Below are 27,546 nucleotides of genomic sequence, written 5' to 3' on the forward strand. Positions count from 1 at the left end.
CCTGCCGTTCACAAGTTTTGCAGTGTTTTGAACACATAGAGTGTTTTCAAGAGCAGAATCAGAATCCACTGACATTTATCAAGAGACTTCAGGGTCCCAGGCCCTGTGCTATGTTTCACATAGGTAATGCCAAATAACCTTCACAGCGATACCAACCCATCTCTAAGGTGGGTGTTATTTCCAGTTTGCAGATGAAGAATCGTTTCTCAAGTGGTACATCTTAGACTCAAAAAAACTATGGCAGAGCTGCTATTTAGTTATGTTCCCTTACTAAGCCAGGGCCTCATTCCATGAGCCACAGAGCCCCCTATAGGCCACACCATAGTAACACAGGAACCAATGGAAGTAAGCAGGCGTGGCCAGGAAGGAAGATCCAGGCAGAATGAACCAAACAGGACTGAAAATGTCTCCAAACAATCCAAAAATATTTCTGGGTTTATCCGAGGGGTATGCTAATGACTTGTGAAAAGGTTATCAAGTCATTTAGAATATACCATTCTACAGTTTCTTTACATGATATTCTATTAGACAAATTACAGATTTTTCAAAGCTGGGAACTAAAAGAATAAGTAATATGAAATTGGTTCATAAAATACACAAATCATTTTCTACTGTTGTCTTCTATGCAATAACTAATATTTTTTATGACAAAAAGTTCTTTTTTTCTCATTTTGATACCCATCAGCTCCACTTCCCAATAACTTGCTGCTCAAAATTGCTATTTCTAAAACAATTTTTTCTGTTACCTCATGATACAGTGTGGGATAAGGAAATTTAATATGCAAATTGCTAACATAACTTAATATATATTCCCTCATGTTGCTCTTTAATTTGGCATTGAGCAGCTGAGGCTTGAGGTTTTAAGCAAAGAGCACTGAATGAGGCAATTTATAAAATGAAATGAGGATTATTTTTTCAATTATTTCCTGTTTTTAGTTTATTTATTTTTGAGAGCAAGAGACAGAGAGAGAGAGAGCGAGCACACACACAAGCAGAAGAAGGGCAGAGAGAGAGAAAGAGAATCCCAAGCAAGCTTCATGCTGTCAGTGCAGAGCCAGGCATGAGCTTGATCCCATGAACCGTGAGATCATGACCTGAGCCAAAATCAAGACTCGGAAGCTTAACCAAATGAGCCACCCAGGCACTCCTCAATTATTTCATTCAGAGTTTATACCTACTAAATTGTAGAATAGTCTTAGAAATGCATTGATGCACTGGTTATTTCTTCCTCTGCTTGACCATGTCTAAATTCAGGCTTATTTTGAAGTGGTACAATATTGTAGACTAGTGAAGCATAACGGCTTCAGCCCAATGAGTAACTCAAGGCAAATTAGTTATCTCTTTAGGTCTCATTTTCATCATCTGTAAAATGGAGATAATAATAGCACCTCCTTCCTACGGTCATTGAAAGGATTAAATGAAATAATCTATGGAAAGCATTAGCAAGGTGCCTGTCAAATAACAAGTGCTCAGCTCTTATTAAGATGATGATTTTGAGAGCTCATACTGAAATATTACTGTTCTTATATATTTTAGAGCAGAAATATTCTAAGAACTATATTAACCATTATGCTTAGCCAAAACAGAGCAAAAGCATACAAGAGAATCATTCTCAGCTCAGCACAGGAATTCACCCTGATCAGGTTGCTGGCTTCCCATGCAGCACCTGCCTGGGGCAGACAGCTATTGTGGGCAGTAACTGCAGTTATTATAGACATGGGGCAGGCAGAGCAGCTGGAAAGGCCCACAGGTTAGACAAGGGAGGCTGTGTTGGAGGACAGTAGAGGGTTAGCACTTGGGACAAGACAGGCAGCTGATCAAATTCACAAAGACATACAATGGTCTAGGAAGCAATAGTGAGAGATCAAGCCCAAAGAGGGCTGAGTTCAGCAAGCTGGAGGTATCTGGTAGGAGTCAGGGTCCCAGAAAATCTGCCAGGGAGATATCTCCTTGAGAGCATTTGACTTGGACTGAAGGCTTTTACCCCTAAAATTCCAAATGGACTCATTGGTTATTAGAGGAAGCTCATCTCTTTATGACAGGCTTAGCCGAAGTGGTCCAGAGCTCACTCATCCTTATCCCCTCCATAAACGTGAGGTCTACTCATTAAAGAGTAGTAAAACCAAGTCTTCCTATTTGGAACTCCCTGAGAGTATATATGAACCCAGTGGGTCTGGTAAGCTGATCAAGGTGGAGCACGGTCACTTTCCTTTCATGGGGTTATGACCATCAAAAAATGTACGAATGAATCTTCTGAAAGAGGTCCCAGCAAAGTGATGATCGTGAGAAATAAGTCCCTAGCTAGACATACCAGTCCAAACAACTAAGCATGAAGTTTTAAAGAATTATGAATTGGAAATTTTATCTGCCTGACAAACTAGACACTTGGAAGTGTCCCAACAACTTATATTTGCATATTTTATTTTGCATATGTAGTGTCATGCCACCACCACTATCAATGCCACAGTTGTTATAATCAATAACCTCTACTGGAACTCTGGGCAGGGTCTGTTTGCTTTCTGAAGCTAATTCCGATAATGTTTTTTGAAAATGTTTTGATTCTCACAAAACATTTAGCCAATCGGGAATGAACCAGACTTCCACGCAATGAAGAGAGTTATCCTTGTCCCAGGAGCACAGAGATAAGACACGATGATATGGTGGTGGAGCAGGATGCCACTCCCAATTCATTCTGAGACACTTTACAGGAAACAAAATTGCTGGGGACATTTGAGAGAGGAAATCTGCTCTACTAAGAAACATCAGGGGACCTGGAGGCCAGGGTAAATTAAATAAGGTAGAACTGTTAGCAAAGCTAACAGTGATATTTCACATCACATTTATGTGATGACCCATGAGGGAAGAATGTGCATTTATGTGCAAAGATTCTTAAGGTGCTAGGATGTAAGTGGTGTGGCAGGGTAAATGTAAAACAAAAATAGATTATTTCAGAATTTCAATGAAGTCAAAAGGTTAACCACCCTAAAGCAATACTAAAGCCATCAGGTAACACTGGACACAGCAATGGGTGATACTCTCAGGAACTGTGACTAGCAGAAAGTACAAAGGCAGTGAATGCAAACCTTTTAACTCAGAGGCAGAATGATTTCTGATATTTAGCTTTCATCATTCAGATCAAATCTTCAGTCATTTAATTTCTATTAAATTAATTCTATTGTTGTTGACAGCAAAAGCATCCTAAACACTCAATTTTCATATAATTTTTGACTTGCAAACAATGAGATAAACACACACTTTACTTAAACATTTTCCAGTGTGGCTCATCAGCGCCCTCTCGTGACAGTGACACCAGTTAAGACAATTCATTCCCTCTAAAAATTGCTTTAAAAAGGTACAGATTCACTATTTGCTTTCTACTGTCTGCTAAAAACAGATCTTCTGCTACTGTTTTTTGCACAGCTACAAACTCAACTTGCTGCTCGCCTTTAGAATCCATAACTAGATAAAACCGTATATTAAAGAACATGCAACGTAATCATCTGAAAACATGTCAAAGCAACCTTTGCTTGATCCCAATGTGAATACATTATTTTGGCCGCTGGGAAGCCTTTTTACCACTGAATAAACATGATTACAAAGTAGTCAAGAAATTTTTTTTTTTAGTAATATACTTGTATAGTTACTTCATTTCTCTTCCTAACTTCTTTCTGTGTATTCCAGTGGCTGTCATAATGATCACAAGGGCCATATCCACAAAACTCTGCATTACAGTTGCCTGATCAGTTATTTACTACCACATTTGGGATGTTTTTTTGGTCTGTCTGTTGTTGTTGCTGTTAAGACTTTCAGCAGATGTTTCCATTCCTAAAACCTGTACCTGGGGTTCTTAAACAGCTGGCCTCTGGGACAATTGTGATCTGCAGGCAGGATCTAGTTACATTTTAAATTCTCTTACTAGTTGCCAACATTAAAAAGTTTGAGTTTCTGACATCCCTTGAAAGAAGAAACCACATTTGGCAATGTCTGTCCAGCATCCCCACATGGCAGCACATCCAGGAGTCAAGTGGGGCTACCCCTTTAGGTGAGGCCTGTGCTCTTCAGTAGCCAGTGACAACCTTGTCCACATCAGCCACCTGGCCCCTGAAGGCATTTGAATTGCAACCCCTGAGTTTGTGACCCCTTTCAATTCTTCCTGTAAAACATCTCTCTACAATCCTTATAACCAAGCTAATCTTCTATCATATTAGCACCACAAAACTCTACCAGAAGCACAGACTAAAGGGAACATACTGTTAAAAAGAAAAGGAAAAAGATATTCTTGGTAACAGAGGAATGCAAACACACGTATGAGTAAGTTTAGGTTGAGGTCAAATGCAACTGATTTCTCTCAGACTTGATGAAGTACACTTTGTGCTTATGAATCATGTCTTCATTCTGAGATGACAACACCCTCACCATGGGTTCAAATATAGCAAATAAACAATGTAGATCCTCCTATCAATGAACCACCTGCTCACATCTTGAGATTCCTTTCTTGGAATCAAAGACCTGGCGATCAAATGATTGGCCAGTCAGGCCATAAAAAGGAAACATGGCACTCACGGGTGTGCTGCTGTCTGAGAAGGTGTTCATGCTGACAGAGCTGCTCAGCTTCTCTGAGGACACAGAGGATGGGGACGGGCTCCTCTTCTCCAGAGGGTCCTGCCTCTGCAGGTACTCACGCCAGGCTCTCTGAATGCTGGGGAAAAAATAAATAAATAAAAGCACATGCACTGTCATTCCCTGGTCACAGCCCACAGACTCAGAAAAGCACAAGGAGTCTGAAGGAATTGGCTTTGGAGACAGGGAAAATGTACCACATAGAATGTAACAGAAAATCAGAAGACCTGTACTGTTTCTCTATTTTACTGGTTTGACATTCACACCTTGACAAAGCTAAATCAGTCTCTCAGGCTTAGTCAAAAAAATCTTAGCAAAAAAAAAAGTCATCGAAGTGAAACTAGTTTGCATGTATAAATGTACTTTGATTTATGGGACCCAAAATCTTTCAATTTCTCATCCTATATTTCAAATGAGAATAATAAATAAGCTGACATATCTCTTACTTGTTCACTAACACAGCATTCTTGAGAGACTCTTCTGTTCCAAGGTCAGCCCTAGGCTCTGGACAGTGACTTCAATGTAGCCCTAGGGGGTGCCATTCACACAGACCTCAAAATGAAGGGAATCCCGTGTTACACAGTGTAGTCTACATGGCCAAATGCAGTGGTCCGGTTCTGGGACAAGACAGTCAAAAGCCCTGGGTCATGCATTTTTACATACTGTGGAAGGAAACAGATGGTATATAATAAGTAAATAAAGAAATGGATATGGGGCATCTGGGTAGCTCAGTTGGTTGAGTGTCTGACTTCGGCTCAGGTCACGATCTCACAGTTGGTGAGTTTGAGCCCCGTGTCAGGCTCTGTGCTGACAACTCAGAGCCTGGAGCCTGCTTTGGATTCTGTGTCTCCCTTTCTCTCTGCCCCTCTCCTGCTTACACTCTCTGTGTCTCTCAAAAATAAACGTTAAAAAAAAATAGAGAAGACAGAATATCTGAAAATGTTACATACTACTAAAAAAATTAACACATGATTAGGTAGCTATTTGAGATTTTACCCTTTAAGAAAGCTTTTTATTTCCTGTGATTAGTATCAAAACCAAGTCATCTTCTGCTTTGGGTAACAGAAAACTCTTCTTTATGAAAGCTAAGTAATTTGTTTCCACTTGGACTGGTTTCTAATCTTTGAGATTAACATGTAGTTTTACATAGGTGATCAGTGAACACAATCCATCCTCTTCTGGGAATTATAATGCCTAACATGAAGACCAATTGTCAAGATTCAGCCATTTAAGATAGTTTTAAATAGATGTACTAATTCCATTACTATCTCTTCTAGACTTCTAGAAGTATCTGATCTTCTGTAATTCTTCCCACACATAAAGCGGTTAAAGTTGTTTCTGTGTAAACAAACTGATTTATTTTCACTTGACTAGAATGGTTCAAAGACCATTAATTCTCAGTAGCCAGAGGATAGAAAGGACACAAAAATGCAACCACGCTATTGAATTTGTATATGTTCCCTAATTTATTAAGGCTCTAAATTATAATGCTCAAAGTAAAATCCAGAAGTTGCAGCTAAATGATATCTTGAAATAAGAGGCCAAGATCCCCCAAAGCTATGAAACATAAGCTTCAGGAGCCCTCATGGGCCAGAAGTTTCTTCTAAGACCCTGTGAGCATTTCTTCATGGTTTGCATAAAATTGCAAAAGTAGATATCTTTTAGGGTTTTTGTAACTATCCTCTAAATTATGTGTATACTTCAGACCCTATTAAAGCAGGATATGGCCCTGCCTTGGGTTATATGTGGTTACTGTTTTATTACACAATGCTTGCTCAAAATACTTAATTACTTACTTACTTAGTTACTTAACTTACTTACTTATTTATTTAAGGATTTTAAACAGAATCTCAGAGAAAGTTCTGCAAGGGTTATGTAGTCCTGTTGCTTCCTCAGGGACCCATTTTATTAGGGAGTAGCATACTTTTGGAAGCTGTTAATAATTTCTACATCATCTGAAGTGTTTGGGGTCTCCCAGAGTCCTGCCAACAAGTTCTGCCATTTGAAGGCACCTGAAGTCCATAAACCTGCCCATTAAGGGCTTAAAAAACATGATATTTTTATAGGCTATTTTAAAAATATGAAATGATAAGCCATAGAATACCCACAAATTTATATTCGAGACATTCCTCTCTCTCTGACTCTCTCCCATCACCATCTTGATTATTTAGAAATATAGAAAAAAACTGCAGCAGCCATTTGAGATATTATATTGTAGTTTGTTGAACACTAGGGGGCAGTGTGACACCTTTAAAGAACCAAATAATACTGGGCAAACTGATGTGAGATCTGCAAGGTGAATTTGCACTTAAACCATCCCCTTTCCCTTCCAAGTTCTGTGGTATCTGGAAAGTGACATATCAGTTTTCCTTATAGTCAGACAATGTTCCTTAAGAAGACAATATTCCTTTATTCCTAGTGGATGGATATCCACTTTTAGTTGACAGAGAATGTGTCGAGATTAAATACTTTTAAAATATGTATTAAAAACTCCTATAAGCCTCCTCACTTCCTTAATAAAAAATCTAATTTAATTTTTGAATATTTGTCTCACCATCCTTGTCCACATATATGGAAACAATTTTACTTAGTTGAAGGTATATTATACTATATTTTCTTCCTTTTTAACTCAGAAGTTAAAAATGAGAGGCCAGCCACATCACTATTATCTAAATTGTGACCCTGGATATTTTTACATGTGGAATCATGTTATTACTCCCTGAATCATAGGAAACTGTTTACATCACACACTCTTTACTCCCATTTGACCACACCGATGAGACCTTTGATGATTAAATTGTTCTAATATTAGTTCTCTAAATACAATCTCCAAATGTTATTTTACCATAAGAGGGAATTAAAACAAAATGTAGAAGCCCTCATCCATCAGACATGGGAAATCACTCTTCATCCTTCTTATTATAGCTGTACCACAATTCCTACTCACGAGTCTCCTTTAAGGCTGCAGAGTAAACCCTGAACACCACCAACTACCTTGACATTTTTACTTCTAAAACTAAGCTGTGCTATCAGTATAATTCTTCAAAGGCTGGTTGCAGTAAAGGAGCACATTTTGTGTGTTCCTATATTTTGAATTATAAATATAGAGGTTTATTTCAAAGTAGATGATAAATAAATTTTTCAATAACTTTTTTGCTTGGTCAATTCCTATTTATCTTCTATCTCAGGAATAATCGCCCACCTCTGCCATCTCTATATACATCCCTGTCTGTTTTACAGTGCCAGTGGCTCCCCCATGCACTCACAGCCACTTTGGGACTCACAGCCTGTGCAGTCCTGGTTGTCACTGGATGTCCTTACATAGAAGATGTCCTTATCTCACAGATAAAGCTCTGAGAGCTGGGATGCTTAGAGGAGATTTGAGGGAGTCCTGGTACTTTAATTAGACTTGTAGGATATATGGGATCTAGATTGGTAGGAAGGAAGAGGAAAGGTCTTTGGGCAAAGCCTTGGAATGTGGGTACCAGGCAGAAGGCAGGAGGTTCCTAGAGAAAAGTGGTAGGACATCAGGCTGTGAAGACAGGAAAGGATCCCAGACGTCTCCTGGGGCTAGGCTGGGGGAAGACTGGGCAGTATCTGCTCCTTGTGAGGGGGAACCCCATCTTGACACAGTTGATCGTTGCCAGGACTTACTACTTATCAAGGAAAGTCAGAAATCTGGGTTTTTATTTGAAAGTTACTAGTTCTTAAATGTTACCAAATAATTTTTACAATTTCAAAATACATTATGACTCAAGTAGGGCTGAATTTGGAGATGGGAAAAAAAGGCACCATCAAAGAGGCCACAAGTCTGAATATCTTTGGAGATAACATCTAATTACATATAGCTCTTTTACGTGTATTCTCCCATTCAATCCTAACCACAAGTGGGCTTTGAGGAAGATGCTACTATTAACATAGTGGTAGTTTTGCTTGCCCAACGTTAATTTCTCCTTTTTTTTTTTGTTTCAGCCTCATTTTTCTTTGGGGACCCACCAACCCATGGCCAACAATGTTGGGAGAGCCCACACAAGAATAAAGCAAAATGTGTAGAGCAAAGCTTACAGAAAAGGAGCACAGAGATATCTGACGATGCTTGACTCCCTGTATCCCCTGTATCTAGCTGTGCTTGAAGCACATCAGCCCCTGGATGTTTCTGTTAGATGATCTAATATAATCTCTTTTTCATTCGTAAGTTACTTTGAGTTGAGTATCTGTTACTTGCAAACAGGAGTCCTCGACAAGTTTCAGGGAACAAATGGGGGCTAACTGACAGACACAACATTTGGACCAGATCCCCTGTCTCCCCATTACATTGTGTTACCACTTCATGGTTCAGCAAAAGGCAGAAAGGGAGAAGAGAGCAAGATGATGGGTTTGGCTTGTCACATGCTGACTTTGAGTAGGTAAGTAGAACCCCTATTTGTTTAAGCCTGTTAGTTAATTTTTTTTAATTTATATCCAAGTTAATTAGCATATAGTGCAACAATGATTTCAAGAGTAGATTCCTTAATGCCCCTTACCCATTTAGCCCATTCCCCCCTCCCACAACCCCTTCAGCAACCCTCTGTTTGTTCTCCAAATTTAAGAGTCTCTTATGTTTTTGTCCCCCTCCCTGTTTTTATATTATTTTTGCTTCCCTTCTCTTATGTTCATCTGTTTTGTCTCTTAAAGCCCTCATATGAGTGAAGTTATATGATACTTGTTTTTCTCTATTTTTGCTTAGCATAATACCCTCTAGTTCCATCCACATAGCTGCAAATGGCAAGATTTCATTCTTTTTGATTGCTGAGTAACACTCCATTGTATATATATACCACATTTTCTTTATCCATTCATCCATCGATGGACATTTGGGCTCTTTCCATACTTTGGCTATTGTTGACAGTGCTGCTATAAACATGGGGGTGCATGTGCCCCTTTGAAACAGCATATCTATATCCCTTGAATAAATACCTAGTAGTGCAATTGCTTGGTCGCAGGGTAGTTGTATTTTTAGTTTTTTGAGGAACCCCGTACTGTTCTCCAGAGTGCTACACCAGTTTGCATTCCCACCAGCAATGCAAAAGAGTTCCTCTTTCTCCACATCCTCACCAACATCTGTTGTTGCCTGAGTTGTTAATGTTAGCCATTCTGACAGGTGTGAGGTGGTATCTCACTGTGGTTTTGATTGGTATTTCCCTGATGATGAGTGATGTTGAGCATTTTTTCATGTGTCGGTTGGCCATCTGGATGTCTTCTTCAGAGAAGTGTCTTTTAATGTCTTTTGCCCATTTCTTCACTGGAATAGTTTTTAGGTGTTGAGTTTCATAAGTTCTTTACAGATTTTGGATACTAACCCTTTATCTGATATGATGTTTGCAAATATCTTCTCCCATTTTGTTGGTTGCCTTTTAGTTTTGCTGATTATTTCCTTCACTGTGCAGAAGCTTTTTATTTTGATGAGGTCCCAATAGTTCATTTTTGCTTTTGTTTCCCTCACCTCTGGAGACACGTTGAGTAAGAAGTTGCTACAGCCAAGGTCAAAGAGGTTTTTGTCCACTTTCTCCTCAAGGATTTTGATGTCTTCCTGTCTTACATTTAGGTCTTTCATCCATTTTGAGTTTATTTTTGTGTATGGTGTAAGAAAATGGTTCAGGTTCATTTTTCTGCATGTAGCTGTCCAGTTTAATCTTTGACGAAGTAGGAAAGAATATCCAATGGAATAAAGACAGTCTCTTCAGCAAGTGCTAGTTAAATTTTCTATGTGTGTTTTAAAACTACCCTAACAGATGTACATGTTTTCATTATTTGGTGTCTGCCTCAACCCTGTATCCTGATACAAACCTGCCCAAATGCCAGGAACGGGCCGCTGCACACAATAGGCACGTTCCCCACAGCATTTGCCTGTATCTCTAGCCTGCTTCCACTCCATTCCAGTTTCTTCCTAGTTTGTAACTCCTGACTTCCTTTGATTGTTGGTACTTCCTACTTTGACTGTTGGTACTTCCAAAGTATCATGGACCTACGTTCTTCTGGATCTTTCTGCAGGTTCCTTCACCAACACCTATGACCATCTTGACAGTCAGCAACCCCTAACTCCCTCACAGATGGGAATTTGAGCAACTTGGGTCTTGCCTCTATAACACTCTTTATGAAGATTAAGAAAGCACTTTAGAAATAAGGCACACAGAGACTACAGAGTCCATGAAAGAGAATAGCAGCTCTGGAAGATATTAACTGTTCAAAAAGAAGATTAGGCTAATCCAGACAACTCTTTTCCAACAAGTCTTCTTCCTCCACTAGATTGTGAATCTCTTGATGGCAGTGAATACACATGTCCACCATATCGCCACAGTTCTAGAAATACAGTAAGTAGGTGATCAACAAATATGTTTTCCTAACATTGGGTCCCAGACCTCAAAGAAGATAAAGTTTTACCTCATGAAGAGGTGTGCTTAGATACTAAACATTTTTATTACATTCTTCAGCTCTGTGATTTCTATTTGGAACTTTCTTATATTTTCCATCTCTTCACTGAAGTTCTCACTGTGCTTATCCATTCTTCTCCCAAGTTCAGTGATTTTAAGAGCATTACTTTAAACTCTTTATTATATAAATTATTTATTTCTGTTACATTAAAGGTTTTTTTTTAACGTTTTATTTATTTTTGAGACAGGGAGAGACAGAGCATAAACAGGGGAGGGTCAGAGAGAGGGAGACACAGAATATGAAACAGGCTCCAGGCTCTGAGCTGTCAGCACAGAGCCTGACAAGGGGCTCCAACTCACAGACCGCGAGATCATGACCTGAGCCAAAGTCGGCCGCTTAACCGACTGAGCCACCCAGGCGCCCCACATTATAGGGTTTTTTTTCTGAGGTTTCATCTTGTTCTTTCATTTGGAACACATACCTCTGTTTCTTCATCTTCCTTGATACTGCCACTTTCTATGCCTCAGATGAAACAGTCACCTCTTGGAGTATTAAATGGTCGGCCTTATGCAGCAGAGAAAGCTTATTGTTCAACCTGCCTTAGCTGTTGGCTGTCTCTCAAACCTTTGCGATTGTCCAAGCAGCCTATTTTATTTTTAATAGCTCCCAGTAGTGGAAGCTATGCTAAAATCTCCCTAAAGGGGAGGATCTTAATCAGCACCTAAATTCAGGCCGATTGGAAGCCAGACCCTCAGGCAGAAGCTTTTAAAGTAAGCAAATGTAAACATTCCCGTGGGGCTGCAATTGCAAACTGTGTTGGCCTCCACAGCCAGTTGATCTGGGTAGCAGTTGCAAAATTTGGGACTCCAGGTAAGTGTATTATCTTCTTTCTGGGAGATTTGGCTGAGCTGTAATGAGGCCTAAGGAGAGCACAAAGATGGTATCCCCCAGCCTATGTTCCCTGAGAGTATATCTGTAGCCTGTAGATGTGTGCCAAATCTGAAGTCTGCCCTCTAAGGCCCAAGCTCCACATCAAGCAAGTGTGCTTGCTAAGGGTGTGTTCCATCTGCTGTCTATTCAGGGCCCTGTGGTGGAAGCCTGCTGTCTCTCCAATTGTTACATTCCCATAGGACCCAGGAATGTAAGCCCCCCTGGTCACCAGAACCAAGCGATCAAAGGGTATCTCCTGGGCAGCAGCCACAAAAATCAGGGTACCAGATCTACAGACTGGGATGTAAAGTCTGGCTCTTATACCAGACACATATAAGAGCTCCCGCCCAAGACATGTTAGTACTCTGGAGTGTGGCAGAGGGAGAGTTTAAAGGTAGTACCTGGCCTCCGAGGTCTCAGAAAAGGTTTATAGTCAGTCCTTCAATGTGTGTTTAATTAAAAGCCTGCCCTTCAGGCTGCAGCTATGATGATAAGCTAATAGGCCTCTTTTACATCGTAGTGAGCTCCTGGGTCTGTAGCCTCTTGCTGTACCCTGGTAGCGGTAGCTGTTAAAGACTCTGTCTACTGGTTACTGTCCTATGGGGCCTGAAAGTCACACCAGAGCCAGGCAGTGGGGAGGTATACCCTGGCAGCAGCTGCAAAAATCAGGGCACCAGACAAGGTATAAGCTCCTGTCTCTAAGACTCCAGTGAGCTGGAGCAAGGGAGAGCACGGAGATTGCATTCACTGGCCTTCATTACCTGAGACTCCTCTGTAGGACCCGAGATATGTTTGAAACCAGAAGCCTGTCACTCAGACCAAAGCTCATGGACCAGTAAATAGGCCTCTTTCTCAGAAAGAGTGAATGTGTGTTTCAGTCTGCTGTCTATGCAGTGTCTCAGGAATGATGGTCTGCCAAGAACTGTCTAACTGCCACAGCTCCATGGAACCCAGGAATCCAAACCCCTTGGCCTCCAGAGCCAGGTGATAAGGGGTGTTCTCTGGGTGACAGTCACCAACACCAGGCCCCCAACCTGTGTAGAAGCTGTCATCTGGGAGATGGTATTCTGGAGTGCAGCAGACGGAGAGTACAGGATGGTGCTCACTGGCTGGAGCAAGAAAGACGGAGAATGCAAAGAGGCACCCACCAAAAACAGAAAAGAGAAGAAGAAAGAAAAGAGAAAGAAGGTAAATAATAAAAAGGAAAAAAATTAAAAAGATGGCACCCACCAGCTTTAGCAAGGCAGAGAGCAGGAAGATGGCTCCCACCATTCTCTGACCCCAGAGAATATCCTAGCAGGCCCCTGCCTCTCAGACTAATACTTTAAAATTAGGAAACCAGTCTTTTCACATAAAGTCTGGGTACTTTTCAAAGGGATACTTCTGTATGGGGCCCTGGGACTGGTGAATCCATGCATGCGGGCTCTTTAAGAGCCATCTTCAGTTGGCCACAGACCTGTAGGTCTCACAGGCACTGGAACCTCTTTGGTCTTCAAAGCTGTATGTTCTGAGGGCTCGTCTTTCAGGTGCTGGTCTTAGTAGTGGGGGTGCCTGGTGTAGAGTACAATCCTTCTTTCCTCAGGCAGGAAGGAGCTCTGTGTTTTGAATTCCCTCCTGACTGTGAGTCACTGTGCTCAGGGTGGGGTTTACTGCAAGATTATGTCCTAGCCTTTCCTACCTGTTTTGATGTGGTTTCCCTCTCATTTGCGTGATGTAAAGGTGTTGCTCCACCAGTTTTTAGGTTTTTTTTTTCAGGGGATATTGTTCCATATGTGGCTGTAGAGTCAGTAATGCCTGTGGGAGGAGGTGAGTTCAAGATCTTCCTGCATAGCCATCGTGAATTGGAACCCCCCAGAAACTCAGTACGTTTAGACAGATGTAGGTTCTTGCTCAGTTTTACTTCTCATTAGCTGTGGCCTTTGGGCAAAGCACTAAAGTTATTGGCCTACATTGTGCTTACCCAAAAAAACAGGAATAACAATAACCTTTGTGTAATTCTTGCAAGGAGTCAAGGATAAGGTATCTAAGTCAGCCTCAAAAGTGACCAATAGAGGCCCTAGATAAATCACTAGCATCACTTAAGAAAATCAAACACTTTCAAAAATTTTTAAGCAGTGTGTGCTAATCACATACATTGATATGATAAGCTGGATTCCTGAGGATCTTTATGGGCAATATTTTCTTAGCCCAGCTTGGCATACAAAACGTGTTTGGAACAGTGTAACTCCCATGGAAAAGATGCATTTGGTCAGAATTTTGGCAGGGAGGATTTTCTCATTGAAAGTTCACTACAATCCTTTAAGACACGGTTAGTGTTCTCATCGTATAGAGGAGTGCAACTGTGGCCCAGACAGGTAAGCAGTGCTCCCAGGTCACACAGTAGGTAGGCAGCAGAGCTGGGATTTGCCTTATTTGCTCTAACTCCAAAGTCTATGCTTTCAACCACTCTTCTCTCATATCTTCTTTTAATTAAGCTTTTGACTAAAGTTGATAGGCATTACTCTCAAACAAATGCAGTCTAACAAGGCTTCATTGAGAAATATCTTTTAAATTCTTTTGGGAATGGTCTTTTTCCTCCAGTGTGTCTATCTGTCTGTCTCTCTCTTTGTCTTTTATAGAATCTAAAGGTTGTTTTATCACTAAGTCAAATACATTAATAAAAAATAAGGAGAAGAATTGGGCACATTTAATGAGCAGACTTTCAAAAGATGATCTGTATTCAACAGATGTCTATGTTGTTCAATAATAAAATAAATATATGGTTAAAACATCAGGACAGGGATTGCACACACTTAACGAACAACTGTTAAGGGACAGTTTGTATTTAGAAGGTGGGTTTCGGATCTTATTACATCCAAGATGTGACCCCATGTAAAGGGTAGCAGTTTTATGGAGTCTGGAGAGTCCATTTCCTTCCTTTGCAGTCAGGCCTCTGTGCTAAAGCATGTGCTCCTTGATGTGAGCCTTCTTCCTCAGGCCCTCGTTCCAGCCTTGCCTCCTAACATATTTGTCTTTAGTCTTCGAGTTGCATTGAGAGCCTTCACTGTGGTGCTTTCACTTATTACTTTTGCTTTCACCAAGTTTTCTGACTTGAGAGGCTTGCTTTTGTTCGACCCTCAGAAAACCTGCCTTTCACCTCCCCAAAATTACTTTTTATTAATAGCTGTGCAATCTTGATTGCTTTTGCCCTTTCAATGCGGTCCTTTGATCCTCCAACTCTAAAACTCAAATTACCTGTTAATGGTCGCATTCGTGAACCAGGTAATGCACCCTTCCTGACATTTCCTCTAAATTCCATCCACATACTCACATGGGTCCTTTCCCTGGAGGTCTCTACTTCCACTGATACTTTGCACTCCACATAGAGGTTTAGGCTTCCTTATCAAATCCTTTTCTTTTTAGGTGGCCTGAGTATGAGGAAACAACTGAGAGTCTTTCCTGCCCCATCCAACCTCCACCTTGGGTTCCCATCAGTGCAGGTATAAAATGGAGGCAGCCCACACCTGAGAACAGTTCTCATCTGGCCTTATTATCTTTTACACTCAGAGACTGGCCTGCCAAAATGCATCCCACCTCAGGGGTTGCAGAGGTTGGACTGTCCAGAAAACCTTCAGTGGAACTTAGTCTCCCTCTCTCCTCCTCATCAGAGAAGGGAGAGGAGAGTTTCCAGTAAAGTGGATTTTATAGTGTAGTAACCATCGCTTTCCCTACTTCTCTCTACCTACCACGAGAAGACAGATGTTCAGCAGGTTCCCACCAACAAAAGAAGACCTTAACAGAAAGCCTGTGCAGTGTGACAGTGACTCTTGAACCTGGGACATGTCCCATCTTTCATACCCAGTGCTCTGCAGGTCTAAAGAACATCCTTTGGGAAGTGGGGAGGAGGGTATGCCAAAATTCACCCTCTTGAGGATGCCAAGGTCAGCCTGAGGGAGGTGTCCCAGCAGAGCAAGGGACATAATGAGAAACACAGCCTACACCATTGGTGGAAGACTCAGGGGAGATGAAATGCGCTTCCCACAATGTCCCGACCCCTATTTTTAAGGGAACAACTGCCTGGGAGTGAAATGTTTACCATTAATGAAAATCTTGGGGCAGTTGGGTGTTTGGCACATGAGGGGTGGGAGAGGGATAACAAGGAGAAGGGACAACTAGAAAGAGGAGAGACTAGAGAGGACAGCAGGCTGCACAGCTGCAGGAAAAGTCTAATGTGTATAGAGGGGACATGTTCAACCTGTCATGAGAGTTAAGAATTTAATAACCAGATTAGACAAGAGTCACTGAACTGGACTAAATTCTCTGATGGGACTCAAATTCCATTATTGGACAAGATTAAGTTTTCTCTCCCTCATCCCCCTCCAGTGAGTGGAAATGGGGTTCAGAGTTATTAGAAGAGATAAAACCATTCTTTTTGCACCTCACTGACCTAAGATTCCTCCATCAAGCCAGCTACACATTAAGTCCCAGACTCTCTGAGCTGGCTGGAATCTCAGGCAGAGAGATTTTTTCTTTGCCTGCTCCTCCTCTTGGCACCTGCCTCTCTGCCTATACATATCAGAGATGATGAAAACCAAAAAACACCAGGGAGGATTCCTAGCTTCATTTCAGCATTCAAATTAAACACTCTAATTTTTCACACAAACAACTTTCCATTCCAGCACTTTTTCATTTAAGAGGACGTTATCTTAATGAGAAAATTCCTAAGGATAAAACAACCTATGTTTGAAAACTAACATCCTGTGTAGTGAGGCTGACACATTGCTTGCATAAATTTGGTAGCCTGATTTATTATTCATTTAGTAAGCATGACATAGGGCTTCCTACAGTGGGGGACCCAACAGGTTCAGAAGCCATGTCTGAACTTTATCTTGAAGGTATCCCACTGTTCTCATTCAGATAGAAGCTTTTTACTGATATCCAGCGCTAATGTAGATTTACAAGGGTTTATGTTAATATTTGCTTTTATCCAGCAGGATATTATATATCTGCATCATTTCTGTCTCAGTTCCCAAATCCATGGCTTATTGTTCTTTAAAGCTGTACACCTGAAGTCTCCCTTTTTCAGGGTGACTTCTTTTCTAAAAGATTCCTCTTTGGGCTTTTTTGTAAATTATCAGTGATCCTAGCCAGGCTCAGACATGTTAAAATTCTTGGATACATGCTTCTCAGAGCATTAACCTGTGTGTGTGCGTGCATGTGTGTGTGATAAAAGAAATGGCATGATATAAAAATAACCAAGTTTTCCAAGGTGGAATTAACCAAGTTACTAAGACAAAACAGCAGAAAATGCACTCTGTCTAAAAGGGGAAAACCAAGAAATGATGATGGGATGACAATATAATAATTCCCCCACACCATCCAGTAGATGGTGCTGTTCGCCCAAAACGGCTTTGTTGCTGTTCAGAACAGAAATGTTTAACACATAAATGTGAAACAAGTAAATGTTTAATTCTTATACCCCCAAATTCAAGAGTAATGTAGAAGTTCATAAAATGAGAACTGTAATGTTTTAATGTAAACTTTGAAATAACTTACATTTTCACCTTTGATTCCAGGGGCTGTAGATTGAGGTGATATTTTTCAATATTATTCTCCATATCCATGGCCATCTGGTGACTAGAAACAGAAATAATGCCTCAATATAGTTGAATACAGAGAGTTAACCTTTATAAAAATAATATTGATAATTTGTATTTATTTGAAAAAGCTGATATATATCCAATTTTGTTCATTTTAATGAATTCACAGAGTCCTAAAGTCTCCTATTGATAGATAATGGATAAATAACCACACCATAAAAAGAAAACATTGTTTTTTTACATTTGCTATTCTTTTGATTTTTATTCCTTAGTTCAACATTCATATTTAAGGCATGAGAGTCATTTCCTTTAAGCAAAGAGAAGAGCAGAATATTGGGCCACTTTGGGGGGAGAAAAAAACAAAGGGAGGGTGTTATAAATCCCATGGAATTAACCAAGTTGTAGAGAATGTATCTCATTCATTCTCACCCTTCAATGGTGCCACTACCATTGAACCTTTCCTTCTTTCATTCTGTAAGCTTTGTCAAAGCATGAATCTCTGTCCTGGAAAATTCTAATTCCATAGATATATGATCACTGCTTCTAATGAGTTTATTAGACAATCACTGGGTGTTACAGTGATCAAGGAAGATTTTGTGGAGATGGTGGTAGTTGATCTGGGTTTTGTAGAAAGGAATTAGGTTAAGATGTGAAAGGTAATACATATGAGACAGATATTAAAACAAAGGATTAGAGGTGAAAAAACTCAGGCTATTTTTAGATAACAAAGAACAATTTGGTGAAAGTCGAGGATAAAAGTAGGAAATAAGTTTGGATAAGCAGAAAACTAACAGTCATTGGCCGCATAATATATACAAAACACTGTCATAAACATTTTATATGTATTATCTTATTAAATTTTCACAGTAGCCTCTACCAAGTATGTATTTTCCCCATTGTACAGATGAGAAATCTGAAGCTCAAAGAGGTTATGCTCAAGTCACTGTACAGCAGAAACCACATTGAAACTCAAGTTTCATAACCACAAAATACTGCTTGAAGGATTTTAATATCATACTTATTCAACTTAATGCTACTGACTGTGGTTTTCATATGTCAAATATTTGACATCCCAATCCAAGACACATGCATGTGCTAAGGGGATGTGTATGTGTACATATGTGTTCATTAAAACTGAAACAAAAATTTCAAGAAATATTATTTCCCCAACTACATGTAATGTATGCTGATATCTTTTATTATATTTCAGATTTTTTATATTACATTTCAGTGGTGAACCATCAAATTGATTTAACAAACCATCAGTGGATTGTTATCTATAGTTTGAAAAACATTGCTGTGGGGAAACAAAGTATTTAGAGCAGGAAAAGTTGAATGGGATGTTTAAGGGTGATTTTTAATAGCAGTGACAAGGAGAGGGATGGAAAATAGTTAGAAGGGAAAAAAAAAGAAAATATTTAGAAAGGTATTCAAATTGGTCTGATAATGAGGACCAGGTTGTGGTTCTAGTAAAGAAAGGAAAAGGATAAGAAAAAAATTGAGCTGGAAGTATCTCTAGGACTTTCTCCTCTTTATGAAGGAATAACCAAAAAAGGTGGAGAAACGTATAGATTAGATAAATTCCTACTTGGCCAGTAGGTGGTGCCATCAGCACAATATAGCCTTGTGGTGGCCTAGCTGGGATATTAAGGGGCAAGGAAAAAAGTGCTGTACTCTTTTTGCTCTATGCCACTGGTATTCTGAGTCCATTATTAATTCATCTTATTCATTCATTTATAAATATATTGTGTATCTTCTATGTGTCAGAAATGAGGCAAAACACAAGTGACACAATGGTGAAAACACTAGACATGTTCCGTGTTCTATGGTTTTACAATCTAAGAGATGGTGGATATTAAACCAGCAATTACAAGAGTGACAGATGTTATTAAAGGGGAAACAGAGGGACTTAATGCAGGGTCAGTTGGCAAGGAAAGTGTTGTTTTTGCAATTTTATGATCTTGTAGGGACAAAAGCCTTATAAGAAAGATACTTTAAGATTTTGTTAACTAACCCCCTTAATAGCATATTAGTAAATTGGGCAATAGGGATACATGTGAGGTGCTGTGGGACCTCTAGTTATACAGCAACCAAAGGCAAAACTCAAGTTTTCAAAAACAGAAAAAAAAATTTTATAATAATAAATTACAATTTACAGTTATACATCCTCAACCAACTATAAACTATGAATACCTGTAGGTTTTAATTGGGTAGCTTTATCTCATTCCATCAATAATTACCTGTTGGTAATAAAATCATTATATGTGAGGTGAATGTGTGGCTTGCAATCATATATTTCGCACCAGAAACCCAGCTTGATTCAATATTTACAACAAATAGCAGTCACCCTAAGGTCTTACTTAAGTTAATAAATGATTATCAAAAACAACAGAGTCATAAGCAGGCTCTTAAATAATGGCATTACTAATTACTCTTCTGTTCATGAGCACATAGAAAGTGTTATTGAATATGTGAACGTATGTGTGTACAAATGACCTGGACTGGCCCTGCTCATAGTCTCAAGTAGAACAGAGTTGCAGCTCCCCCTCTCTTCACGCTGTCTACCACAAAACCCTGTTGAGCATTCAGAATAAATGTAATGTTCCAAGGGGGAATAACTGATCAACTGCTATGACACCACTATCACTTAACTTATGGCCATTTCAAGTAGCTGAGGTGATTTACATCAGCACCTAAGTCAGCTACAGCTATAATGAAATGCCTAACTGCTCACTCAGAGCACACCAGTTTTTCAATCAAATTTGACAGCTTTCAAGGACACAGACCTGCCCCGAAGCAAAGCAGGAAAATCTCTAGAATTACAGGCAAATGGGTATAGCCGTTAGGGCTGGCAGCCATTGTTTGTTCTCTCTCTGTCCTGGACAAACATGAAAGCGAAGCTTACCCCACAGGCTTGTGTGCTTTGAGGGGAGACTTTAATACCCATCTCTGGAATTCCTCAATCATGATAAGGAAAAATAAGCATGCAAAGCAGATTGGCCATATCCAGAAGCTTTTAGCTTTCCCAGGCTTCTGGACAATAAGAAGGAAAGACTAGGGAAGGAAAGAGGAGGCAGAAGCCCACATATATGCCATTAATCTTCACAAATCTTGAGAGCAGAAAGCTGGGAAAGATACATGTTGGGATTAGCGAGAAGTTCAATACAGAGTTGTGATCAATTAGCAAGAAAAAAACTTCTGGAGTTCACTTTTTACATTAAAATCAATAATGAAATACCAGCACAACCTAACTTAATAGATAAAAGTGATGAGGAGAACAAAGGCAAGAGAAATATAGATAAAATTAAATTTCCTTACAACTCGCAGCCCATTGATAAATACCTGAGACATGCAGGGCGTGACACTCCTCAAGGAACTCATGGCTGCCTTAATGTTGATGTTTTGCTAGAGAGTAAAAGCAACCTTTGAGAATAGCCAGACCTCCAGGATCCTGTAGTCTTCTTTAACATATGGAAATCTCTTTAATGACTTCCTTTAACTCTATCTGCTCCCACACCCAACCTAGAAGTATATAATCAATCATTCCTCACAATCATAGCACAGCTCCTTCTTCCCATGGGTCTTGTCCCTGTACTTTAATAAAAACACCTTTTTGCACCAAAAACATCTCAAGAATTCATTCTTGCCCATTGGCTCAGCAGCCCTATATCGAAAGGGCTGAACGTCACAGAGTAAGTGTGTCCTAAGAAAATTAAGCCACGGTGAGATTACTGAATAACCACAAGGAATCTAAAATGTACCTAGACCACTGGTTCTCACCCCAGCTCCTCATTAGAATTACATGGAGGGAACTTTGAGAAATACTAATTTCAAGATCTCATCCTCAGAGATTCAGATTCAATTCGTCTAGGGTGGAGCTTACACCAAGGCTTATGCCATCTTTACTAACTTCCAGGTGATTCTAAAGGCATCCAGGATGAAGAATCACTTATCTAATGTCATTACCACACTAATCTCCATAAAGGAAAATCTTTCTAGTTACACAAAAACTTTTTAGTTATTATTTATATACTTCTAGTGATGGTAATGGTGAGGGCACACCATAATAAGGATAAATTCAATCTGAAGATAACGCAGAAACTTCATTTGATCAAAATGCTGAAAACTGTCCTTCAAGTGATGACACGGCAAATTCTTAGAATCACGGAGATAGAAGGAACCTGAATGTGTCTAGTCCAAACAGCCACCCAGATGGAAAGAAAAGGGGCTGACATTGCAGCCACTGGGCTATTGTGGGTGTCTTATTTAAGGCCCTCACCAAGACTGTCAAGTCAGTGTTATTATCTGCACGGGAAACTGTGTTCAGGGTATTTAAATACTTAGTTCGGACTCACAAAGCTAGGATAAAATCAGAGAAAGGAATCCTATTCAAGATTTTCCATTTTCAGGAATGTTTTCAACAGCATCTCAGATGGGCACTTTTAGTGTCTGCCATCTCATTCCTTAATAAAGAAGTCCATTCTGTTGGGCAGGCTGAATTTTTACAATAGTTATTCTTTTTCTGAGTCACAAAGCTGTTTCTCCGTAAATCCTGCTCACTGATTCTTGTTATGCCCTTTAGAGCAAGAAGAGCAATTTGGCCCCTTTTTAATGGGAAAATTCCTTCAAATCTTTAAGGAAAGTCATTATGCTCCCTCTGAGATTTCTTTTGTCCAGTACACATCTTCAGCTCTCTGTAGTAGGTTCATATGGTCCCAGAAACTCACAATTTTAACTGACCTCCTCTGATGCTCTTGGGAAGGTCTACGGGCTTTTTAAATGTGATACCCAGAGCCACGGGTGACACTCACATGGGCTTGGCACTGAGACTTAGCCAGTGTTTGAGATCAGGAGCTCTGGTGGCATCCATGAGTGGTTTTGATTCTCACCCTCACTACTCTTAGTAAATAGACAAGTGCTGAAAGCTCTCTGAGCCTCTTTCCTTATCTGTAAAATGGAAATAATCCCTATGTCAAAAGGCTATAATCAGAATTCTATGAGGAAACATCTGTAAGCATTCACTGATATGGAAGATAATTGTAAATGCTAAGTAAATGATAGTTCATTTCTTCTTTTAGCTGGACAATGCATGCCTATTACCAGTCTAATATTGTGGTAATATTTTTAGAAGTCATATAAAATCATAGTCTTGCGTTAACATCAGATAAAACCTCTAAGCATCTACTCACAAACTGAAATCAGAATATATCTCTGATGTATCTGATTGTACAATTTTTTAAAAATCTAAATGAAAAATATACTCATATTGAATTTCATCTCTTCCTTGTTTTTTTTTTCAGCTCAATTTTGTTCCATTCTATAGTATTGTTTTTTAAAATTTATTTATTTATTTTGAGAGACAGAGAGAGAGCATATGAGTGGGAGAGTAGGGGAATGGGGGAGTGGGGGAGGGGGGAGGGGGGAGGGGCAGAGAAAGTCTGAGAGAAAGAATCCCAAGCAGGCTCCACACTGCCAGTACAGAGCCCAATGCAGGGCTCAAACCCACAAACCATGAGATCATGACCTGAGCCAAAGTTGGAGGCTTAACTGACTGAGCCACCCAGGCACCCCTCTGTAGTATTACTTTAATGTTAATTCTATTAGTCTTAGTGTTACCCTTAAACTTTTTGCAAATTTTAGGACTACCTTCTATACACTCCATTGATTAAACAGCAAAAAGAGGGCAGGGTTGTTAAGTTAAGCCCTCAGACACAGCACCAAGACATCTCCATGCATCATACTAATCTGTTAATCAGTACAGCTTGTGTATCATAGCTCAACTAGCCATAAATCTATCTAACTATATATCAAATGAGCCACATTTCTGGGTTCCTGACCACAATGATATCGTAAGAAACTGTCAAATTTATTTATTCATTTTTGCCTTGCCAGGTGTTTGATTGTTTTTTTTCCCCCATGCAAGCTTTTAAACCTCAAACATAATTAATTTCCTTTGGTATTTTTTACTTACTTTTCAAGTAAATATTTTCCATCATTAACTTGTTCTAAAGGATTCTGCAATCTTTTCATTTCTTCCTGTGAAAAAGAAAAGAATTATCTTACAAATTGACCCCATGTACTTGTGGGTAATAATATTTGACTGCAATTGTTTGCAAAATTGAGATAACACACTGTTATAAGAGTTCTGGACTTTGCAATGGGTAAGTGCTTAGACATACAATTCAATTTGATCCTTGATCAAATTAGAATACAATACTGCCACTCAAATTGTGTGATTTTTTTTATGCCACTAAAGATAATGTTTCCTGTTATTCTTCCAGAGTGGGGATGTTTTTATATGGATCCACTTACTCTCTTCCCAAATTTACTCTGTCAACAGTATTAAGTTTGCTGGTTGCTGGGTGAAGGGCTCTAATGAGTATGTGCTGGCTTTGGCCATTCAGCAACCATCTTCTCCTGTCTCCTGGGAACTCTAGGTAACCTCATCCCCGAGACACAGTGCTCAGACATGTGCAAGTGTGCACACGCACACAAACACACACAACTTCCCTGAATTTTAGGCTTCCATAGTCTCTGTAATCCCATTCTTCAGGCCACAGTGATTCAGGGAGAGGACAGAGGCCACTACTTGCCTCATCACAAAAAAATGCTGAAGCTCCAAGAGGAAGCCCCAGTTAGAATTAATTATACATTTGTCCCTTTAAAAGACCAGCAGGACTAGTCTCAACATGCTTCTAAGCTACCAGACATCCAAGTCTCCTAGGTCAATCCCCATTATTCAATTTCTTTAACTTTATACTATATTGTGCATCCCAGAATTTGACCCAGTCACTAACCTCTCCCCAGTGCCTCCAACCTTTCCCCTGAGCCCTTTGGAATTCACAGTCTGTTGTTAGCAAAATCCTCTACTTCCTCAACTTCTTTGAACATATCCTTCAACTTATTCTGACTGTACTTTGCCTTGCTGTTCTGAGACTGCTAAATTTTTGTTAGAGCAAGAAAATCAAAGGATCATTTAGAAAAGAGTTTTAGGATATAGAGGATTTTGCTGATGACAAACTTGGCTGAGTCCCTGAACACACCATCTCCCCTGCAGCGTGCTTAAGAGGTGGCCATTTATGTCTCACAGGCTATATCCAGCATGGTCTGAAGGAGGTATGGGACCTTTTCTTCTCCTCCTTGCTTCTTCCAGGTCCTCCTCACTCCTATAAAATCTTAGCTCCTCTGGAAACATGCCAGTAGTTCATCCTACGCCTCTGTCCTCTTCCCTATCAATCCTCATTCCTTAGGATCCATTCCTTAAAACCCATCCCATGGTTTTAAATTTATATTTGTACCTGATCTCTCCTCTAAACTCCACTCTTCTACATCCACTTGCTTACTTGATGCACTTATAATGGGCATCTCAAGCTCAAAATCAAAGTCTGATTTCCTTGCCTCTACCCTCCCACCCAAACTTCCTTCTTTACCACTTCTTCCACATTTTAGCCAATGGTATCACTATTCACCTAGATACACAGAGTTAAAACCTAGGAGTCAGCTTTTATACCTTTGTTTTTCTCACAAAACACAATCAATCAGCTAATCTTATTGATCTCAACTTCAAAATACATCCAGGACCTGACCACTGCTTTGCAGTGTGGTCTAAGCCAACTGTGAGTCTCTTGTCTCTGTTTCCCATATTAGCCTACTTCAGTCAATTGTCCTTATATCAGCCAGCATGATCTTTTAGTACCTAAGCTTTCATTTTTAAGTGTGTGAGATACACATATTATAAATATACAGTATGACTTTTGACAAAAATATTTTGACATATATTGGTAGAACCACCACCCAAAATGAAATAAAGAACATATCTCTCTCTAGAAAGTTCCTCTCTCAAAGGCACCTTGGTTCTGATTTATATCACCATAGATTAGTTTTGTTTGTTCTAGAACTGCATACAAAATTATTCTTTCATGACTGGTTTAATTCACTCAGCATTATATTTTGAAATTAGTTGCTCAACCGATATTAATTGTTTAAAGTTCACTTTGGTACCTGGGAAATAACTTCTGTTTGTTTGGTTTTTTTCCTCTGAATTCTAAGAATGTAAAGATTTTGAAGTGAAGAACCCTGGAACTGCAATGTAAGTGTCTGCTATGGGGTAAGAACTAACTGGAGAAAAAAGATAATATAGTAGAACGGACAGAGGCCAAGGAAACAGACAAGGAGCCAGTGCCCTAATGATACTGTGAACTTCTGGATCAAACTGGAACTTGAAACCAGCATATTGATGGACTTTTCAGTTTCATGAGCCAATAGATTCTCCCATTTGTTTAAGGCACTTTTGGCTGAGTTTCTATTTTCTTTCAGCTGAAAGCATTCAAACTCAGAAGTGACAGTCTAAGCAATAACCTAGGGCTACTGTATACAAAACCCTAACTAGATGAAGTACGGGCAGTTGTTGTTTATTTTGTTTTGTCAGTCTCTTTAAAAAAAATGCTATTCAGGAGAATAATGGATGAAGCAGGTCATGGTCTTCAGTTCCTTTTTATTAAAGGCTGCTGCTTTTATATCCAATATTCGTATAACAAACCTCATATGAAGAATACTTCTGCATCTTCTGCAAAACTGCTGTATAAGACATTGTACATTTTGCTACAGGTTCTTCCATACAAAAGAATAACATTTTAGGATTTACCACTAAGGGATATTTTCCCCTTCTGATATAATAGTATACTTCTTTTCATCAACAACAACTTTTTAAGTCTTACAGAGGTTATTTTTCCTTGAAGCTTAAGCTAAATTAAATATTCAGTTGTCAGAACTACTTTTTCCATGTTGTTGGTATAATTATATCCCCCTCTTTCACTACATGTACATGATGTGTGAAAGTCTTTATTTTTATTTTAACTCTTACATGTGTGCTTTTCACAGTAAGTGGCAGCCAGTACGATATAGGCAGAGTGTACACATGGTAAGTGGGTAGGAAGATAAAGATGATCGATAGGTAGGTAGGTAGATAGACTGATAAAGCATCCTTTTCACTCTTATACATAGCTTTTTATTTTCAAGGTAAAACTAACTCTTCAGCACTACAGAGGCTGGTTTCTAATTCTAAGAACAAGTCTCTGCATTTATCCTCTATTTTCCCCCAAACCTCCAACCTTCCCACCTAATCCTTCATCATATCCCATTCCACCTCCAGTGACATAGGCAATAGATGCAGCTGTTATACAGAGAGAAAATAGGTTGAATAAGATCCATAGTTATTCTTGAAAATCAGAGGAGGATTGGAGGATTTTTAGGTCATAAACTTGGTCTTTTTCACCCCCTGCGTTATGATTAGGAAAGAGACTGAGCTGTTGGTAGTCCCAGCACTTTCTTCTCTAAGATGTGCCTGTGGCGTGCTTTCTTCTTTTCTTTTTCCCGGGGGATTTGGGGGGCAGGAAATAAAGAGCTTTTGCACTCTGTGCCAGCCACTCTCCTTTCCTTGGTTCTTTCACTGCAGAGAGCTTGCTGTGCGGGGAGGGCTTTGATGCAGTACTTTATTCAATCTGACTATCCACGTTCTAGGAAATCATATTAAACATAAGGTCAATGACTAACAAGAGCTTTCTGAACAGCTGCTCTGCTGACAATTTGGAGGATTGATTTCATCATTTGGTTATTTAAGCTAACTATACAAAAACACTTCAATTCAATGGGCCTGGAAGTTCCAAACCATGTCCTCATTTTCTTGGAAATCGATAAGGAAGTTGCTTGCTCAACAGATCTTCACTTGGAGTTTTACTTTCCAAGAAAGTTTTCCTTCAATTTACCATTAAAAACATATACAAATTGGCCTTTTCCATCATTGGTTTCTCCCACTAGTCCTTTTTGTCTCTGATTTCAGATCTGGCAGTGCCATTTCCCTATTAGAAACCAACAGTAGCTCCCCAGTACTTTGAGGATAGATTCCCAACTCCTCAGCCAAGGTCTGATGCAACAGGGCCCATCTGTCTCTCCCCACTCCACCTCACAGGCTGTGGCCCACACACCTCCTCCCTAAGTCTGGTCATAT

General features: G+C 39.6%; 1 protein-coding gene across 1 annotated transcript in view; it reads right to left on the reverse strand.

The window, feature by feature from the left end:
• Positions 1 to 27,546, reverse strand: part of IQCJ (IQ motif containing J) — an 841,043-nt gene that overhangs the window by 419,360 nt on the left and 394,137 nt on the right. The window contains exons 2-4 of the mRNA XM_053221266.1: positions 23,512 to 23,576; positions 17,497 to 17,577; positions 4,564 to 4,699 (exon numbers count right to left, since the gene is read on the reverse strand). Of these exons, the coding sequence (XP_053077241.1) occupies positions 4,564 to 4,699; positions 17,497 to 17,577; positions 23,512 to 23,576 (282 nt within the window). The remainder of the gene's footprint in view (positions 1 to 4,563; positions 4,700 to 17,496; positions 17,578 to 23,511; positions 23,577 to 27,546) is intronic.

The sequence above is a fragment of the Acinonyx jubatus genome, chromosome C2 (genome assembly GCF_027475565.1).
Source record: "Acinonyx jubatus isolate Ajub_Pintada_27869175 chromosome C2, VMU_Ajub_asm_v1.0, whole genome shotgun sequence".
Taxonomy (NCBI): domain Eukaryota; kingdom Metazoa; phylum Chordata; class Mammalia; order Carnivora; family Felidae; genus Acinonyx; species Acinonyx jubatus.